Source organism: Diabrotica undecimpunctata, chromosome 6, assembly GCF_040954645.1.
Source record: "Diabrotica undecimpunctata isolate CICGRU chromosome 6, icDiaUnde3, whole genome shotgun sequence".
Lineage (NCBI taxonomy): Eukaryota > Metazoa > Arthropoda > Insecta > Coleoptera > Chrysomelidae > Diabrotica > Diabrotica undecimpunctata.
The window spans coordinates 1,801,556-1,823,217 of record NC_092808.1 but is presented as its reverse complement, the minus strand read 5'-3'; the positions used below and the strand labels follow the sequence as shown (position 1 = coordinate 1,823,217).

Genomic DNA, 21,662 nt, shown 5'->3' with positions numbered 1-21,662 from the left:
ACTTACTATTATTATGGGCGATTTCAATGCCAAAATAGAACAAGGCACAGTCGAAAATGTCGTGGGGTCATATGGTCTTGACGTAAGAAACGAAAGAGGAGAAAGACTAATCCAATTATGCCAAGGGACGGAAATGGTTGTAACAAATACATTTTTTTAAATTACATCCAAGAAGACTTTATATATGGAAAGCACCCAGTGATACCCCAGGGGAAATCATAAGAAACCAAATTGATTTTATCAACATAAACATTTAGAAATTCCATCACCTCAACAAAAACATATCCAGACGCAGATGTCTTCTCAGATCATAGCCTGTTGGTTGCAAATATCAACTTAGGCTCAAAATTATTCATAAGAAAATGAGGCCCAAGATAGATATAAGACTACTAAAAGAAATTGACACCCAGGAAAAAGTAAAACCAGAGATTTTAGATGAAGATTAGATATTTCTTATTTTCTGTCACTATTAATGTACCATCCGTAGATCTAATTTTATTCAGACATTTTTAGTTAATCTTAGTATCCCTTTGTAGACCTAAAGGGAACAATCATGACACACAAACAAAAAATAAAAAATAGAAAAAATAAAAAGAATTATGTAAACCATAAAGGAAAGAATAAAGAGACGAATATGTATAAGAAGATAAGGAAAAAACTCTACAAGGAAAAACTGTATAAAGTCTGTACTTAATATATTATAATGTAGTTTATCGCCCACTCCAATCAATTGAAATTATTTAACATTATGTAGGTAAAAAATTGCGTGATTTGTTCGCGGTGCGTGAATCGTTATCCTTGAATTTGCGATCAAAAATATAATATTTACCCTGGAGTTTTGCTTTGCCGTAATCATAAATTCAGATAAAACAATATCATGGACTGGAATGCTACGTTTATACGGAAAAATTGCCTGACCATGGAAAACTAACGTATACGAATGAAAATTGATGAAAGAAATATTTGGTTTTGAATGTGGCATGGTTTATATTTCAAACAAACTTTAGTTAATATTTGAAAATATTAGAATTGGAAAACATATTAATTTAAGGGTATAAATTTCAGATTAAAATGTTTCTAAACAACTACGATAGAAAAGAAAAGGTCTTCAAGTCGGAATAGCTATCTACCACTTAATCTTCATAGATAATTTGTTTTAAACAATATATAGATATGATTATAAATCCAATTAAGCAATAGTTCGAATAATATCATTGACACCATAACAATAGAATGTTTGGAATGCTTTACCTTCCTTGAACACATCATCAAGTTACGTAAAAAAAACGAAAGTGTTAAAGTTGCCTGGAAGTTTTAAATACCATACACATATAATTGAAGACCTTGGGACCAGAAGGGGACATGCCACAAAAGATTATTTTGGAGAAAACGTCATTTTAAACTTATTTTCAAATCCTGAAATCCAAATTTTACATTGTTCTCGGAAGTAAGGTCCACAATCGTTTGGAAATATATTATTAAATACACAATAAAAGTAACAAAAATTTTTATTGAACGGTTTTTGAGTTTTTGAACATTTTTTGAAAAAATATGAGGCTTATCCCCTTTTGAACAAAAAAATATATTCTAAAAAATGAACATAAAATGCAACAATGAAATAATATATTCAGTTGTCAATATTTTCAATATCCGAAAAGTCGTCGAAATGTTCAATATATTCCAGTGATTCATTATCAGTATCTGGTAGAATCTGTTGGCAGGCACCAATTTCTTCATAAAATTTTAGGAAAGCTGGTGGAATAAACTGTAACAGCTGGGATATATTTTCAATTTTTTTTCTATTTAGTGGAATAGGTTCACTGTATTTTGATTTCAAATCCCTGGAAAGTAAAATTGACTTCCTCATACCTTTCTTTCCAATATTAACTGCCTTATAGTCTTCATTTATAAGATGTTTTATATACATTATGTTAGGTTGTTCAGATGAAAACTTGAGGCTTGATATTTTGGAAAAGTTAACTTTTTCCTTGTCATCTGTATGGCTTTTTTTCGTAATTTCGCTTTGGAGTTCTTTAAAAGAAAAAAAGTCGGATTGTTTCAATACAATTACCTCAAAGCAGTTTTTTCTTTTACATTTTCTCCCTGCTTCGTACCAATCGTCTGGAGTATACACTTGTTTTAATCGATGACGCTTATACTTTTCAATTACTGCGAAGTCACGGTCACATGGTAATCTCGTATGCCCTACTACCAAGTATTTGTGCTCAATAGAAGTGAAAATACCTTCTATAGTAAGTTGTTGCCATAAACAAATTAGAGACCAATTTTTGTTTTGGCCGCTGCAGTTATCTGTATACACTATAAGTTTATTAGCAGTGGGTCTATTAGTTCGAAAATGTTTATATAAAATGCTGGCAATTTCATCGCTACCTCGCTTGGCAATGTTTTCTGGCCACATGTACATGAAGACCTTTCCACTAATACAGTCATGGATGCCGAGGTTATAAACCCATGCCTTTCTCAAATAGAACGCTGCTCCCACTGTTAAATTTGGCACTGGCATTGCCTGTTGTAGGTCAAAGCTGATAACCATTGCATTTCCCGTGGCTTTAGCCTCTTCTGTGTCCTTTTTCATTAGATCCTGCATGGCCTGGGCATGTCTTTGATGTAACTCCAAATCAATTTTCAGTGTATTTGCAATTTCTATGTCAACTTCATTACTAATTTTCCATTCATTGAATCACATACTTTACAAGTATCGCTCTTAGGTAACTTAAAGCCTATATTAAATTCTGAGCAGAATATGCGCCTATATTTGTCTTGGGTTACTGCCACAAAATTATTTTGGCGGCACCACTCAAGATAATAATCATGATATAAACTGGAAATTGAAATATCGGAATCTAGGTAGATTTTTGTTGGGTTTTTTTGTCTGCTGTAATGGCTTGTGTATTTTGGTATCAAATTAATATGCTGTCTAACATACTCACAGTGTTCTTCTGGTATTTTCTTGTTGTTGTTGTCATGCTTACCTCTTTCATCTGACTTTGGAGTAGACGCACCTTCTTTATTTTGGTGAACCAGTCTTTCAAAACGTTTTTTTGAAATGCTGTGTATGGCAAGAAACTCTTTCTTACAAATTTCAATTTCATCTCCATTTACTTTGACTCTATATTTAACTGATACATTTCTGGACGAATGAATTCCTTTTGTTTTCTTTGGGTAACTTCTCTTCTTTGGAATTACTGTCATAGTTGAGAAGAGGTAAATATTTTGCTTGTCATAATTACCCAGGTTCCAAAAGGCATTAAATATATCATTTTTCTTACCTGCCAAAAGCTGTCTACACTGTTCTGTGCAACAGCAAGGCGCACCTAATTTTTTTGGTTCTATTTTCTTCCCTTTTGTATTTATATATTCGTGACCTAGATTTCTTTTAGTCTTGCGCTTAACTTTTTTATGTCGTTGGGTATTCTTGTGTCTCCGTCTAGAAGGCGCCTTCTTTTCTGGAGTTGGCAAGACACCTCGAGAAGTCTGTGGGGTAAAAACCTCTTCATTCTCTTACAATAAAATAGGTATTTTACTAAAAAGGGATAAGCCACAAAAAACCTTTAGAACAGGATAAGCCACAAAAAACCTTTATATTTAATAAGCCACATATTTAATAAACTTACCATTTTTAAGTTGATATTTTCCGAATCGCTGCTATTTCCGGACACTGTATAGTCTTTGTCATCTTCGCTTTCATTTAAAAATGGATCTTGGTCACTGTGATCAGAATCAAACTCAGAAAAGTCTATTTTCCGTTTACATGCACGGGAATGTTCCGCCGCCATGTTGATTGCTACTGTGGCTTGTCTCGTTATGTTGAAAAATAAAGTAATGGTGACACAACGGGACTTAACTACAGCGGCGCCATCTATAAGAAAAAAGCTAAAATTTTCTCTTCGGGACATTAATACGGTCTTAAAGTGGGCGATTTCTACTTTAACTCAATTTTGATGAAATTGTGGCTTGCCCCCTTCTGGTCCCAAGGTCTTCAATTGTAAAACGTTTTGACAAAAAAGTGATGTGATGTAATGAGAGTGAAAATTTAGAATGAGAATTATATATTTGATATCTAAAAATATCAAAAGTCAAAGATGATTATCCAAGTTAAAGTTACCCTAAGTAAGCTATTGGCTAATACGCCTTACATTCTTTTCACAAGGGTTTAAATAAAAATTAGTTAAAAATTGTCCAACCAAAGACTGCGACTAATAACTAAGAATAATTAAAATTACCACGCGTAAGTTGTCCTAGACAACTTCAACCGCGAGTTATAGTACAATTACCGCTAGAATCCAGTATATTCGACCACGCGAATTCAATAAGAAGTTACCGCCTATCAGCACCAAATATTGCGGAGCCTTGAAACATCAATTGCGACTTACTAAAACAGCAAATTCAGCAAGTGTAATGATTATACATAAAGCATTGTAAAACAACCCTTTTTTAGTCGGACATTAATGTGATAATAATCTGTTATATTTGTATCTAAAGTCTGGAAGCCTGACAGTTTAGTATTAGTGTGATATTATTCTAAATAATATATTTTCAATAGTAACTAAAATCTTTGCTAGTGTAAATAAAACTTTATTTTGAATGTTTGTGCTTTTTAAAAAAGTGTTTTTCAAAAGAACATTCATAATTCGCGTCTAAAGAGCATAACGATGTCATTAGCCCATGGAACTACTGATTGACAATTCTAATTCGATTGATTAGGGAGTCATGTATTCTATTGAAAGAAGGCTCAGAGAAGAACCATATCATTGTTATTGGTCAATTTTTTATACTAGATAATTTGAATGGAAAAAACTATACATTTAATCCTAAATTAAATAAATTTTGCAATAAGGCATGTGCGGAATGATTTAAAAGAAGTTTTCCTAAATGATATCCAGTTATAACAGAAAAATCTTTCATAGCGGAATGATTTGAGTGAAATTCAAATAAATGGTGGGTGTGCCTGAATTAAATTAATGGTGAATGCCACAGAGCCCTAATGTTTCTCTTTGTTTGTGATAGTTTATTACTGTGCATATAATTGTAATAAGCTACGTGATGCGGTGGAATAAAAGGAAAATTTGAGGGTTAGGTCTTAGGTACGGACTTAATGTTAGATCAAATCATAGACGTAATATGTCTATGATTGTATATAATATTATAATTGTATTATATTATAATATAAGACAGACCAACTGCTACAATACGACAGAGAAAACTGACGCAAAGCAGTTGCTGCATCTCTTTCTCATGAGCCAGATTTATTGACCACGTAATCTTGTTTATCGACCACGTGGTCGATAAACCCGGCCTATTAGACAGATATGAGACAGATATACAGGGACTGCTTTCGGTCAGTTGTCTCTGTCGGACTGGGGGAACGGGCTGGTATTGCACGATCAGTCTATCTTGCATTATTCGCGTTCTCAACCGACCGTTCTGCCAACTGGTGTCAAAATAGATAACTAATAAAATAGGGATAAATATCAAAAATTTGAATAAATTAGAGTTTAAAACTAGTATAAATTCTATCTAGTATAGTATCTATTCCAAAAGATGTAATGATTGACTTAGATCCAACAACGTCAACAATTACGGAAGATGAAATCGAAATTAACACAGGTACAGCGATTAATGCAATTTTATAAGCCATCCGAAATAGTCCAGAGTTACAGCGGGAAAAGAAGAGATTCAAAATAGGATACCTGTTGGTTTTAAGATATTTCCTAAAACAAGAATTATTTTGAACTGCTTAGAATTACTTTTACAAAAAAACAAGTGTCTCAAGTGTCGTGTAATGACTTATTCTCACTACAAAGGAAACCAAACATTTAAACTTATGATTGGAATAGCACCATCTGGTTTAATTACATTCGTAATTCCTGTTTATGGTGGCCGTATCTCAGACAAAGAAACTTTTATTCCCATTTAATATTTCCCAAACAACATTTTAAATATTATCAATCACTTCAATTTTCATTCGTTTTTGGTGGGGTACTCCTCTCAAATTACTCCTTTGAAGGCACAATGCTTGTACCACTGCGGATTTCCCTCTACATAATAATATTCCACAAGTAATAGTACGGTTGGAGTCTAAAATTGCTTGCCCTTCAACTAGCGGTCTTTTAAAATTCCCTATCAAATTGACCAACCAACATGAAATGAAACTTCCGTGAAACCGGAAGAAATCTTTCAAATCGCATTATTTCTTACAAAAGTGATTGCAGAATTAAAAAACCATCTTGTGCTTTGGCAGAGCATGTAATCGATAAAGACCATATTATGGATTTTGATAACATTAAAATTTTATGTAGTGAAAGTAATAAATTTAAAAGGACTTTTTTGGAAATGGTTTGTATTAGCAAAAGTGATAATAGTTTAAACAAAAGATCAGAAATTCAAAATTTAAGCAAAATTTATAATTATATTCTTTCTTTATGATTTATATATAAAACTTGAAAAATGTCATATTTAATTCTCCATATATCTGTTACATTCTTTCAGACATCTGTCAACGGTGAATAAATCGTCTTCTTTTTGTTACTAAACAAAAAAGAATGTTTAAACGAAATTTTACTTTTGGCAATATAATTGTCAAAAATAAAAATTTTATGTTGGCATTTATGACATTGAGGCTATTTGTAATTGGTTGCTATTTGAACTTATTTATAAATTCAATTATTTTTGTATTAAAAAAAATGTTCTCAAAATTATAAAATTTTCGGAGAAACATTTATTGGATTAAAACATTTTTATATTAAATATTTTGAAGATGTATTAGCAGTAATTTTTTACTTACTAAACTAATTTTTATTTGGTAAGTTAACAAAAATTGTTTTTTCTTTTTAGTTCAACCTTGTAAGTATTTTTTCTTTTTTAGCTCTTGATAATAATTGTAAACACAATTGAAAGCTCGAGAATAAAAAAATAGTTAACCAATAGCCCTTTTATTGACTCCAACCCATCCAAAACAGTTATATATTTGTTCCAAACGAGTCACAAGTACTTCTTTTTTCTTATATATATATATATATATATATACATATATATATATATATATATATATATATATATATATATATATATATATATATATATATATATATATATATATATATATATATAGAGAGAGAGAGAGAGAGAGAGAGAGATAAACTATATTTCAATTGCAAAATGAACTATCTTCAAAACAATCTTCCCAGTTTCTTGTATTTTTGTATTCACGAAAACGGCAATCACTGCATCAATCCACATGCGTGCAAGCCTTTGCCCAATTAACAGGCATTAGCTGAAGTAACAGTAAAAACATTCCTTGAAAGTTGATCAAAGCTTCAAGATAAATACAAAATATTTTCACAATCTGATGTTAAAATGTAAACTAACTTTGCCGCGTAATACTATTAGAATGGGCTGATGTTATTTTTGCCCACCGAATCCATCGCAAATTTACTGGAGAACTGCGTGGAATAATTGGCATATAAAACTGATTACTAGGCTTAAAACTTAACGTGGAGTGTTCGATTAAAGCGTTGAGAATCCAGTGGCGGGTTTCGGAATTTGTGATATAACAAAATGTTTGTATTAGACTTTTTATTGATGACTTAGTGTCGTATTAAATATAGAAAAAGCATGAATCGTACATTAAAAATAGAAATTTTGAAAGATACCAGATATGTAAGCATGCCTGGGAAAAAGAGCACAGAGGACAATGAAAAGATGCATTAATAGTCATAAACGAGCAGCAAAAACAGGAAAATCAAAGAAGCAGCTCTTATCTTCTTCTTCTGGGTTACTTTCCCTGTGTAAACGTGGACTATAATTTCAGTGATTTTTTTGATAGGCTTGTCTGTATTGTAATTTACTACAATGTCTTTGCCACTGAATGTATTTTCAAGTACAGAGGAACCTATCTATAACTTATTAAAACAGCTAAAAAAATGTATTATGAGAATCGTCTGGGAAGCTCTAATAAACAATCTTCGAAATAAAATTAACACAGTGTAACGAATATAGTAGGCAGATCCCTTGGGACTATGTCCCTGATGTTATAAGATCTGTAGAGTAGTGTGAAGATAAGTTTGAAACTAAATTAAAATAAGAGTTGAAACTGAATGCAGTTCGGCTAGCTGGGTATGCTTGAGACTGGCCCGTTGATACTCAAGGTAGGGTTAGGCCTATTTGCATGCCCTGAGAAAACAGTAAAGAAGAGGAAAGATGTATATTAACTGAGGAAATATAGGAATAACCAAAACGAACTAAGGGTAAGTAGTGACAACAGGAATATATGAGAGAAGAATGATTTGGGCGCCAGGGAAGATGTTTACTGGACTCTTAGTCTAACAAACACTTCACCTAGTGACTTTATTGCTGCTGCTAACTATCTTTTCTGTAACTAGATATAACTTTATTAAAAAAAGGTTGTTTAATAAAACAAATTATTACTTATAACCCAATTTAATAACAATAAAATAGAAAAACCTATAAACCGTAATGTACAATTTAACTTAAACACCCTATCATACAAAAAACCTATTGATCCCTATTTACAATATATTTACACCCTCTAATATGCTAGAAAAGTAGGAACTTTTATTATGAAGTTTTATTCATTAATTAAAACAAAATTTACTACAACCAACCTATTTATATATTCAAACAATTATTACCCTTCCCTATATTTAACACAATCTATCAGTTCGAAAATTTCTAAGTTGATTCCAATCAGATAACCTGTAAATATATTTCAATTGGTCTGTTCAGAAAGGAACAGATCCAAGATGAATCAGTGACGTTACCAGTAGGGCTGTAAAAATACAAAATGGACCTTTGTGCACAAATGACCATACAACGTGTATTAAAATCCACCCCTACCCTGTTATTACTAATACATATATATATATTTAAAATATTTAATGACACAAAAAAAAATAAGCAAATGATGTTAAGAAAAAATTGAATGTAATATATATAATGATACGCAAATATGAATTATGAAAATTGACTAGAATTATTTTTAAGTTTTGGTTCGTTCACTCACTAAAGTTTAAACAATATTTAAGTAACTTATTTTTAAGATATTACAAAAACAGTAAAAAAAAAGAACCTGTCTACTCTCAAGCCGAGAAGGTTCTTCTTCCGGACGCCTTACGCCGCCGGGACTCGTTCGGGTGAAAGCTGTAAGCCCACTGTTCTAGCACCAAACTGAACCGCTATTCCAATATTCGAGAAAAACCAAAAAAACTCCAAACTAAACTCAACTGAAAGCTATTACCCCAAATCCAAAATAATGTTTATTGTATTGACTTTATATTCTTTCTTCCTCCAACGACTAAAATAAAATCAAAGAAGCTCTCATTAGCTTTATTCAGAGTTGATAAACAAAAAGGCGGTTAGGACAAGAAAAACTAGTCAGAAGATGATAATTAGTGAAGGTTTCGTACACTTTTTGTGACCTTGGAAAATTAATCGAAAACTATGTATTTAAAAAAAATGTTGGGAATTTACTATGAATATTTCACTGAAGAACTAAAATTTAACTTATCACGAATATATTATAGGCAAATAGTAATGAAGGATCTCCTTACATTACCGAATTGCTTGGATATTGATGAGAACGTGTACTTAGGAGAATTTCTAACAGAAAGAATTCTGAACGTGATTTGACTGATATAATTAAGGTAAAATTATTGAATAAATGATTTTAATATGAAACTAATAATGGTTAAAAAAAATGATGTACTTTAATTAAAATGAAACTCACCCAACGCAACAATATTTCAACAATTGAACCAAAATCTTCTTTTTCCAAAACTTCTAATATAAAAAAAACGCCTTCTTTAACTTAATATCACCTCTGAATAACTTAAAATGTCTTTTCTGATAACTTGAGCCACGTGGCGTTGGTCGTTGAAGGATCACTCTTCTGACCCGTTCGAAGGTTGGATATAAAGTGAGCTCTTACACTTTTAAAATCGTCGGCTTCCGTCAGTTCCAAGTTAAGCGGAAGCGGCAGGTAAGCAGTTTGACCAATTGATAAACAATTGATAATACGATTACATGTATAGTTGGTTGCATACCTTACAGGCAGAATTAAGTTATTTTAAATTTCTCAGTAACGATAAAGTAATCTTATCGTTACAACAGCTCAAACATTTTCTTTTCCAAATCCTGAAAATCTAAATGAATACTTCGTTAATGTGAGTAAAAATATAACATCAGTTATTTTGCCACAACAAGATCCTATTTCCTATCTTCCCAATTCAAAAAAGACCAGTTGATAAATCTGAACTGATCCAAACAATGAGTAGTATCAAACGCAAATCTTTCTGTAGTACTGATGGACTATCCATAAAAATTTTCTTAAATCTCCCAAATGATTTGTTGGAAATCCTGGTCTCACTAATTAACGATCTCTTTGAAAAAGGTATATTTCCAGAGTGCCTAAAGACAGTCATTATTATGAAAAATCTAATGTCTGGAACTATAGACCTATTGCCCCACTACCGCCTTGACGTCACTGCTATATCGAGGTTATCGGTTGGATAGCCAAATTTTTCTCCATCAAATGATGTGATAGTCAAATCGTCAGTGATCACTGAGAGTTAGTTGTCTATTGCGTTCCTAATCGTGTACATACTTTCGGCTATCTATGATAGCCAACACCCTTTGCGTACCATTATAATACTAGTAATGTTTTTTCCGTTCCTTTTTTATTACTGAGAGTCAATGCCAACGTCTTTCGCATCTTCGGCTCTAAAAACAAATATCAGACAGTCGGCAAAATCATTTATTAAAGTAATGGCGTTTAAAACTGAAACAGATATCACACATGCGCTGAATACCGACATCTGCACTGCAGAGGCAGAATTAAAAAGTTTCCATATACTACGAAATTTTTTCAATTACAATCAAACATAAAGAAACTTTAATTTACTACTTTCTTATTCTTTAAAAAAATTCATCTTTCTACTGTAGACAATTCTCTCCAGGCATTGTTCCAGCTATGTTTTCTGTTTAAGTAGCATGCAACACTTCTTGTAATCTCTAAATCTCCACACGCTATATGCATAAATTTCCGCAAAACCGACCCGAATGAGAGAAAGGGTAAACTGTCAAAATAAAATTAATGTTTAAGGGTATTTTTAGTAAACTGTTTTGCATATGTATATATGTATGTATGTATATATACATATGTATATATATATATATATATATACATATATATATATATATATATATATATATATATATATATATATATTTTATATATATATATACATATATATATATATATATATATATATATATATATATATATATATATATATAAAAGGTTAATACGGGCAAATAGTAACAAGGTTAAGGGCAACAATTTACACATCCATGGAGAAAACTATAGCTACCCCATAATATAGATATTTGCTTCCACGCTTTCCTATCTTTTGCAATTCTCATCCACTGCTTTTCAGCTACAGCTGTTATATCGTCTATCCATCTCTTTTTGGGTCTTCCCACGTTTCTTTTTGTTTCTCGAGGTCTCCAGAATGTCACTTTATAAGACCATCTATTGGTGTCTTGTCTTGCTACATGTACTACCCATTGCCATCTCAATATCGCTATTTTTTCCATGATGTCGGTTACTTTAGTTCTTCGACGTATTTCGGTGTTAGGAATTTTGTCTCTGAGGCTTATTTTTAACATGGCCCGTTGAGTTACTCTTAATTATCTGCCATTTTTCTAATTATTGCCATAGTTTCCAATCGCAACTGGTAGTATACAAGTGTCATAGGTTTTTCGTTTTAAGTGTATTGGGATTTTTCTGTCTTTTAAAATGAAGCTCATCTTACCAAAAGCAGTCTGTTCCAGAAATGAACATATTGTTTTTAAAATATAAAATAAAAATGTAATTCTTTACACTTTTCTTAGTGTAGAATAAGTAAAATAGTCATTTCATCAAGTTTGCTCGGGACACTCGACTCATTGGCGCCTCAACATCTTAAATAGTTTTCACACCTTAATAAAAGAGGGGTAATGTTCACTTTTACGCATCAAGTAGTATTTTATCAGTTCGTTCTCACACATCGCCCTTGAGGCATGTGCATTTTAAAACACTCAATTCATGTATAAAATATTTCTCTACGCCGAAATCGGGCATTTTTCTTATAAATATGGTTTTCTCTTTTACGTGTGATAAAGAAAGAATTATTTGATATTGTATAGTCAGCTACGGCCATTTTGGGCCTCTCTACTCTAAAAATAGTTAATTATAAATCGATAAACTTAAAGTGATTTTATTTCTCTGGAGCTATATTTGCTCACGTTAACAATCCTTATCTTTCAACTGTCACTGAAAAACCAAACCTATGGAGATACATCCACTCACAAGTCCTTTGAAGTAAGGCTTGGAGTCAAAAGATTTCCAACCCTCGAGTGTAGGTAGCCAGTTATAAGGCTCCCCCACATTTCGTGAGTCGGGTGTCCCGAGCAAACTTGATGAAATGACTATTTTACTTATTCTACACTAAGAAAAGTGTAAAGAATTATATTTTTATTTTATATTTTAAAAACAATATGTTCATTTCTGGAACACAGTCCATGACATGTGTTCTTTTTTTAATTTCTAGGGTTTGATTTTCCTTTTTCGTTTTTAATTGCATGTCCTAGAATATATATTGTTCTAAATTTTCTATATTGATGTTATCTATCGTGATTTTTTCTAGGCTGTTGCTTAATGTCTTTGTTTTGTCGAGATTCATTTTTAATCCTATTTGATTCGATTTGTGGTTTAAATCTTGTAGCATTGATTTTAGTTCATGGATATCTGTGCTTATTAGTACTATGTTGTCTGGAAACACAAATGGTTAAGATATACTCCATCTATTTTTAATCCCTTTTCGGCCCAATTTAGTTTTTTGAAGACATTTTCTAATACCAAAGTAAATAACTTGTGTGAGATGGTGTCGCCCTGTCTCACATCTTTGCCAAGGTCTATTTTCATAGTTTCCAGATCATCATCTATTTTTACGTGAAAAGTAGCATCATCGTATATATTCTTAAGGAGGGCAGCATATCTTGAATCTACTCTGGCGTCGTCCAATGCTGTTAAGACAGTCCATTTCTGGATAATGTCGATTGCTTTGTGATAATCGACAAATACCAGATGTAGTGGTATGTTGTACTCTATTGTTTTCTCAATAAGCAAGTAATCGATAGTGCTAAAACCCTTACGAAAGCCTGCTTGCTCCACTGGTTGGTATGCATCCAGCTTAGCTGTCAATCTATTTGTTATTATTCGGGTTAGTAGTTTGTAAAGGTGTGACAATAATCTTATTGGTCGGTAGTTTTCTGTATTTGCGGTTTGTCCTTCTAATAGGCACTTATTCAGTAATGCTCTTATTGCCTCTTCTAATGCAGTGCCTCTCATTTTTAGCATCTCGGAAGTAATTTTATCTTCTCCTAGTGTTTTCCCATTTTTTATTTGTTTTTTTATTTTGTATATATACATATATATATATATATATAAATATATATATATATATATATATATATATATATATATATATATATATATAAAAGATTAAATCTTCTAGCAAAAGCTGCTATCGCCAAATATATGGCGTAGGGGGACAAATTCGTTACGAAATTAACGAAAACAAGCTTCTTAAATTATTTAGCTTAATATTTACCGAATACTTATCGTTTGATTTTTCTTCTCTCTCCTACCATGAACTTTTATTTATAGTTATTTAGATCTCACATGATTCCTAAAAATATTAAAAGAAAAACTAGTTTGAAGATCAGAACAAATAAAATCAACATTATGATCTACATCCTGCGACAAGAAATGGAATATCGAGAAAAAGAAGCTTTTAGGGGTCAAAAAAATTAAGCAGCTTGAAGTAAAATACACATCCATAACATATAAATGCAGTAAAAATGCTCTTAAAGGAACAAAAGTTGCGTCAATATATGCAACGACGTTTAAAATTATTTAAATATTATTAATAATTTTTCTTTTGTTTCAGATTTATTTTGGAATATGGGTGACCGTATGCGTGACTGCATCGTGGGTGGGAGCTACGCATTGCATAAAGTATTTGTACTTAAGACGACCGAAAGATACGGATATAGATGCCGATCCTGTTCTGATCCCACATGACACCAGTGGAATTAATATGACACTACTTCAAACGTTATATGTAAGTATTTAAGTCAATATCTCTTATATTTCTTTTATTTGTATTTCTATCTACTTTTATTACATTGGATTCAATTATTGTCTTGTCTTAAGAACTGACATTACAAGTGTCAAATGCAACTTTTCAGATATAGTTACACCCCTCTGAGGAAATGTTTCAGCAATATTTTATCCCACAAAGCGGAAACCTATAAAAAGACCAAAAACTTTTACCAGAAGAAGACTGGGTAAAGACATCCGTACAAAGACTTAAATTGAGGAAAAGCTTTCTGGTCAGCTCAACAATTCATCTTGCCAAATGTCAACTAGGAAGAAGTTATTATTCGTTATCTGAATCCTCAAGAAAAATTTTCGTCTGGTAGCAGTCTTCTACCTAACCTAACCTAACCTAACCTAACCTAACCTAACCTAACCTAACCTAACCTAACCTAACCTAACCTAACCTAACCTATCCTAGATGTCTAGACGATGAAACTCTACCTGTACTTCTGGACCTATTTAATGAAGTATATAAAACTGGAAAAATCCCACAGGAATGGTTGGTGTCCACCTTTGTAGCAATACCAAAAACAGTATATGCCAAAGATTGTTCAGACTATAGGACAATATCACTAATAAGCCATACCCTCAAAATATTTCTAAAGGTGATTCATGGAAGATTATATAGAAAACTGGAAGATGATATGGATGATACTCAGTTTGGGTTCCGCAAGGGTTTGGGAACGAGAGAGGCATTGTTTGCTTTTAATGTCCTCTCTCAAAGATGCTTAGATATGAACCTAGATATTTATTCCTGTTTCATCGACTTCGAGAAGGCATTTGACAGGGTCCGACATGAAAAACTAATAGAAATACTGAGAAACAAACATATAGACAGACGAGACTTACGAATTATAATCAATCTGTATTGGAATCAAAAGGCCAATATAAAGATAGAAGAACAAAAGTCCGAAAATATAGATATAAAGAGAGGAGTAAGACAGGGCTGTGTTCTGTCACCATTACTGTTTAACGTGTACAGTGAAGCCATATTCCAGGAAGCGATAGTGAATCTGGGTGATGGAATCTCTGTAAACGGAAGAATAGTAAATAACATAAGATTCGCTGATGACACCGTTATAATGGCAGACACCCTGGAATCGCTACAAGAATTGGTAAATAGAATTAACGATTATTGCATTAGATACGGACTAAAAATAAATAAGAGAAAAACTAAATTTATGATTGTCTCAAAAACGCAACATGGAAATGAAAGATTAATGATAGAGCAAACCCAAATAGAAAAAGTAGAGACATATAAATATCTGGGAACCTGGGTTGATGACAAAAATGACCAAAGCAGAGAAATCAAAGTCCGAATTGAAACTGCAAGGCAAGCATTTGTGAAAATGAAGACAATGCTTACCAACAGAGACCTTCAGTTGCATCTCAGATTGAGGGCTCTAAGATGTTACATATTTTCTATCTTACTATACGGAATGGAAGCTTGGACATTGAAGAAACAACACATAAGGAAAATAGAAGCGTTCGAAATGTGGTGTTACAGAAGAATATTAAAAATTCAGTGGGTTCAAAGGATTACCAATGCTGAGGTACTACGACGTCTAAATAAGGAGTTAGAAATTATGAACAGCATAAAAAGAAGAAAACTAGAATATTTGGGTCACATAACCAGAGGAGAAAAATATGAGCTGCTGAGAATTATTATGCAAGGAAGGATCCAAGGAAGAAGAAGCATAGGAAGAAGACGCATCTCCTGGCTAAAGAACCTTAGAGAATGGTTTAACTGTAGTTCACTACAACTTTTCAGAGCAGCAGCCAACAAAGTGACCATAGCCGTTATGATATCCAACCTCCGATAGGAGATGGAACTTTAAGAAGAAGCAGTCTTCCTTATCCTATGCAGAGGAGTCTTAATTTTCTACGAGTCGAAGGGCTTCAGTGTAAAACCAACATGGAGTTACCTGTTGACTCCGGTACTCTGTGTGAATGTGGGCCGGTACAAGATTCAACACATCTGCTGAGTTTCACGCAACTGATACGGCCATTAAGACCCTTTTTTTTGGATGGACAAGATTTAGTTCTTTGAACTGAACTCATAAAGTAATAACTCTCAGAGATATGGACTTTCCTCACTAAACATTAAGAAAACAAAATGTATGATCTAAGAAGGAGCAGAAATTTAGAGGAATCAGTGTAGATGGTCAATGAATAGAAAAAGTAAAAACAAAAATTGGGACCATTACAAAGAAATTAAATATAAGAGAGAGAAAGCTAAATCTGCATTTCAAAAAATGGCCAAGCTATTCAAATGCCATGAGTATCAATACCCACAAAAATCAGGTTACTACGATGTTATATCATTTCTATACTATTGTACGGAGTTGAGTGGTGGACTCTCACAGATGCTATTTGAAAAAATTAGGGCTTTCGAAACATGGGATGATCGTTCGCTCCTGAAGATAACTTATACCGACCACGTTACTAATTAGGACAGTTTATTAAAAATACAAAAAGAAAAAGAGCTGTTAACCACAATAAAAATAGACAGAAAAAAAGGTAAGGATTGCTGCAGCTAATTTTACAGAGAAAAGTAGAAAGAAAACAGGGACCACGAAGGGGAAAGATTTCCCGGCTGAAAAATCTACTAATGGTCGCCAACATCCAAAATGGATGGGCACTACAGGAAGAAGAAGTTGATGCGGTTTTAAAAATAAAAAAAGAAAAGAGCGCCTATTTGTGCGAAAAAGAATTTTCAACACTTGTCGCAATTAAAACAAAGTATCGAAATAAACTTATCAGTTTATCGGGGATGTGGAATTCATCCATGGTTTTGTACAATTTATTTCTTAGGACACTATCATAGGCCAATTTAAAATCTACGAAAAGATGGTATGTGCCGATATTGAATTCATTGGTTTTTTCCAGTATTTGCCTTAGCACAAAGATCTGGTCTGTTGTTGATCGACCAGGCCTAAAACCACTTTGATATTCGCCAAGAAGCTACTCTGAATATGCACTCAGACCACCATATAAAATACTCGAAAATATTTTGTATGCTGTATAAAGGAGGGTTATTCCCTTATAGTTTCTACATTCCAATTGAACACCCTTTTTGTGTAGCGGGCAAACGATCCCAATACACCACTCTTCCGGGATTTGTTCCTCAAGGCTACAATGTAAAGTTGTTTTGCAAAGTCGAAATACAGGGCGAACAATCACAGGCATTTGAAACGCATGTTGGGCTGCGACAGGGAGATGCGCTGGCGCGTCTCCTTTTTAACATAGCTCTGGAAAAGGCGGTCAGGGATACCCAAATAGACAACAGAGGAAACATTTTTAATAAATCATCCCAAATTTTGGCATATTCAGATGATGTTGACCTAGTTGCCCGCACAACACGCAGGCTAGAAGAAATGTATACCACCTTGTTAAATGCCTCAAAAAATATGGGCCTGCAAATAAATGAGGAGAAAACTAAGATAATGGCATCAACACCCAATAATAGATCCAGAAACATCGGCCACCAATTCACGGTTGATAACTCTACCTTTGAAGTGGTGGACAAACTCACATACTTAGGCTCCCTGATCATCAAGGAGAACGTCATGACGAAAGAAATCAAGCGAAGAATAATCCTAGCAAATAAATGCTATTTTGGACTGAGTAGACATATAAGAAGCAGAAACTTAAGCCAAAAAATAAAAATAACCATATACAAAGCTCTTATACAACCAGTGTTTATATATGGATCGGAGACATGGACCATTTTCAAGGCAGATGACCTCCTGTTTATATTTGAACGAAGGATCCTGAGAAGAATATTCGATGGCATCTGTGAAAATGGTGTTTGGAGAAAGAGGTACAACTACGAGATATATCACAGATATAAACGTATATTTGGAGGTAAAGACGTAGTATCTCTTATGTCACAACCTGTGGGAAGTAGAAGTAGGGGTAGGCCAAAACTCAGATGGAGGGATGGAGTAGAAATGGATAGAACTGACTGGCGTAATAGACTTGGGAAGGTCCAGGCTCTTTTATAGGGCTGTAGCACAAATGATGATGATAGTAAAGAAAAGAAAATGCAAGCACATCCATCTCACTAACCAGCCTACTCTGTATTTCTTTTATTAAAAATTTTTATATTTTATAAAAACTTATATTATTGTATTTTATGGCAGTATAAATAAATGTTTTGATTTCTATGTAAGACTGTTTGTTTTTGTTTTGTTCCTAGACCCATACAATTTATTGTTAAGGGGTGGGGAAGGTGAGAAACTTTCAATTCAACAATAGTGGGCATGGTACCGTTCGCGTCATAAAAAACTGGTACAACTCTTATAACCGAAAATCGTGTTTTTCAAGTTGTGTAAGTTGATCTTGTCACATATGTCATTCCAATTTCTAGGGCAACGTTGCCAGTAATTAAATTTATTTTCGTGGAAACTTCGTTTTTAAAAACTTTATTTTCAAAAATACAATACAATATACTTGTTTCCGAACTATAAATAAACGCTCTAAATACAATTAACATTTAACTTTTTAAATGCTTAACTTATTATTAATTTATTATAAACAAGTTCAGGCCTATTTATACCTTCTGATTGGATGGACTGTGGTCGGCGGATTCCAATGGAATTATCTGTTTATGTTTATATAATTCAATTCAACGAAAATATTGTATCAAATCAGCGAAAAGGAGGGCTGTGCGACAGACACATTATAAAATTATAGTAGATGCATTCCAATGTTCCCTGTGCCAATATCCTACGTTTAAAGATCCTTTAAACATTTTGGCCATTAACTCAACCCTCTCTCTGGTTATTAAATTTATTAGATACGGTTTTTTGTTGTTAATGATAATAATAATAATACCTATATAAAAACTTTAAACATTTTTGAACGTTCTTTTTTTATTTAGATTTAGTGCAATTCCGTTATCTGTGACGGCAACAACGAACTGATTCACGAACCATTGTGTCAAGTCCGAACACAGGTTTACATTGGGAAAAAAAAGTGTACCAGTTTTATATGACGGGAACTGTACAAAAAAGTTTGGGAACCCCTGGTCTGGACCGTTCATAAAAATAACATGTGTCTTTACTTAATAACACGCGGTAGCTGGTTTGTCTTAAGTTTTATGCGTGGAAGACAATGATGCTAGATAAAACTATGTGTTTTATCTCGCCCGGTATTAATGACGCTCGGGTAAAGTACCATGGACTCAACTGTAACTATATGCACAGCAAAAGAGACTATTTTAACGTTTCGTCACTGTCTACGTTAAAGAGAAACATTAAGAAACTGTATAAAAAAAGACCGTAAACATCACTCGTATTGCCCTATCTTTATATTATATCTACACCCAGACGCAAATATCATCAAGTTTACCGCTTTTAAAAATCACCCTCGAGGAGTGAAAATATATTTCAGCGACTTGTTCGCTTATTTCATTTTTATAAGAAATTTGTTGGAGCTTTTCATCCCGCCTTTCCCAATTTTTCATTTGTAATCGCGCTCTTGTGCAACTGTGCCGGGAAACGCTGAATTTCCACAATGTGACTTTATCAATGTCTATCTACGTTGTGTGATAGGTGGCCTTATTTTCCACAATTGTTTTTACGGATCTTTCTTGAAATTGGTAACGTTGAGAAAAGTATTTATTTCAGTTTGTTTTTTTATAAATTAAATTTACTAGTAGAATATTTTATAAATATTCTTCAAGTCGTAGTACCCGAAGAAATGCGATACAGTAAACTCTTTTTTAAGGAACACCTCGATATATCACTTCAATAGCGTGACAAGTCCAAAATTAGAATATTTGAGAAAACGAAGAAAAAGAAATTTTGTTATTTTATATTCTATATATTTTTTTCAATTTTCATTTTTTATGAATGAAAATAAGTAACTTAGTTTTATAGGACTGTAGAATATTTTAGTGTATAAAAATATTTAGATAATATTTATTTTAACTAACTGAAATTTAAACTTTAGTGACATTGTTACACTACTGAACTAAACTTTTTTGAATTACGACGTAAATTAGCTACTTTTTGTAAATAGAAGTCTGTCTGGTGACTATAGGATTAGAAATACAATTAACTTGTTAGAAAATTAAAGTTTTAATTTAAAACAAAATTAAATAAATACAAATTATTCAGAATCGGACTCAGGCCCCTCCTCTACTCCATCTTTTTCTGGCAAAAGTTGGTAAAATGGCCAATAAACCAATAAAACGGCATTTTCCTTACAAAGATCCAGTAGATCTGCAGTCAAAGTACAATAGTCACAATGTACATAGAAAAGTTAAAAAACTCACATGGGGACTAAGACGAAGGCAGAAAGGAAATATAACTGATTCTGACGGAAACATCATCTTGGACAAACAGAGTAAAATAAGAATGTGGAAAGAATATCTAGAAAAACTATTTGAAGACCAAAGAGATAACACCTTGGGCTAGAAGAAGAGGTAAATGATAGACCAAGAATTATACAGCAAGAAGTTTATTCTGCAATTACACAGTTGAAGGATGGCAAAGCGACAGACCCTGATAATATACAAGCAGAACTACTCAAACTAATGGACAACGAATCAATAGCAATAATCGCAAATATATTCAACAACATATAAAACTCTGGAGAAATACCAACAGAATGGCTGAAATCTGAGTTTATTGCACTTCAAAAAAAAAAGGAGCCAAAAAATGCGAAGATTACCGTACTATAAGCCTCATGAGTCATCTCCTAAAATTGTCCCTAAAGATAATCCATAAGAGAATCTACAAGCTGTGTGAAAGTCAAATTTCTCCCAACCAGTTTGGGTTCACAAATGCTGTTGGTACTATAGAGGCTTTGTTCTCAGTACAAGTCTTACTCCAGAGATGCAGAGACGTCAACTGCGACGTATACGCATGTCTGGTTGATTACGAGGAAGCGTCTGATCGAGTACAGCACGCCAAGATGATGCAAATACTAAAAGAAACAGGAATTAACAACCAAGATCTGAAAATAATTAGAAATCTTTACTGGCTTCTTCTTCTTAACATGCCATACACCAAAGTGCGTAGGCGACTATCTCATTACTAGAATTCTGTTCTTGGCGGCGTGACACAGCTCGCCTGTATTGTGTATTCCTGTCCACTCTTTAATATTTCTTAACCAGGATAATTGTTTGCTGCCGGCTCCTCTCCTACCTTCGATCTTCCCTTGTAGGATTAACTGTGGTATTTCATATTTTGCTCCTCTCAATATGTGCCCAAGGTAACCAATCTTGCGTTTTTTACGTCATCGTTTCGAACTCTATCCACCCAAGGTATGCGCATCATTCTTCTCAATGACCACATTTCAAATGCTTCAAGTTTGTTGATAGATGTTTTTTTCAAAGTTCACGTTTCCATGCCAGAAAGCAAGATGGACCATATGTAGCACTTGACCATTCTGTAGCGTATTTCGAAAT

General features: G+C 33.0%; 2 protein-coding genes across 3 annotated transcripts in view; one reads left to right on the top strand and one right to left on the bottom strand.

Annotated features, from left to right (window-relative positions):
- LOC140442989 (solute carrier family 35 member F3) overlaps nt 1-21,662 on the top strand; it is a 185,505-nt gene that overhangs the window by 37,446 nt on the left and 126,397 nt on the right. For both annotated transcript variants that reach the window (XM_072533982.1, XM_072533983.1), the window contains exon 3: nt 14,031-14,204. In XM_072533982.1, coding sequence (XP_072390083.1) covers nt 14,031-14,204 — 174 coding nt within the window. The remainder of the gene's footprint in view (nt 1-14,030; nt 14,205-21,662) is intronic.
- LOC140442984 (uncharacterized) lies at nt 1,628-3,797 on the bottom strand. Its single transcript, XM_072533969.1, is given in 3 exon segments — nt 1,628-2,667; nt 2,670-3,519; nt 3,636-3,797. Coding segments are annotated over 3 exon segments (2,052 nt in total).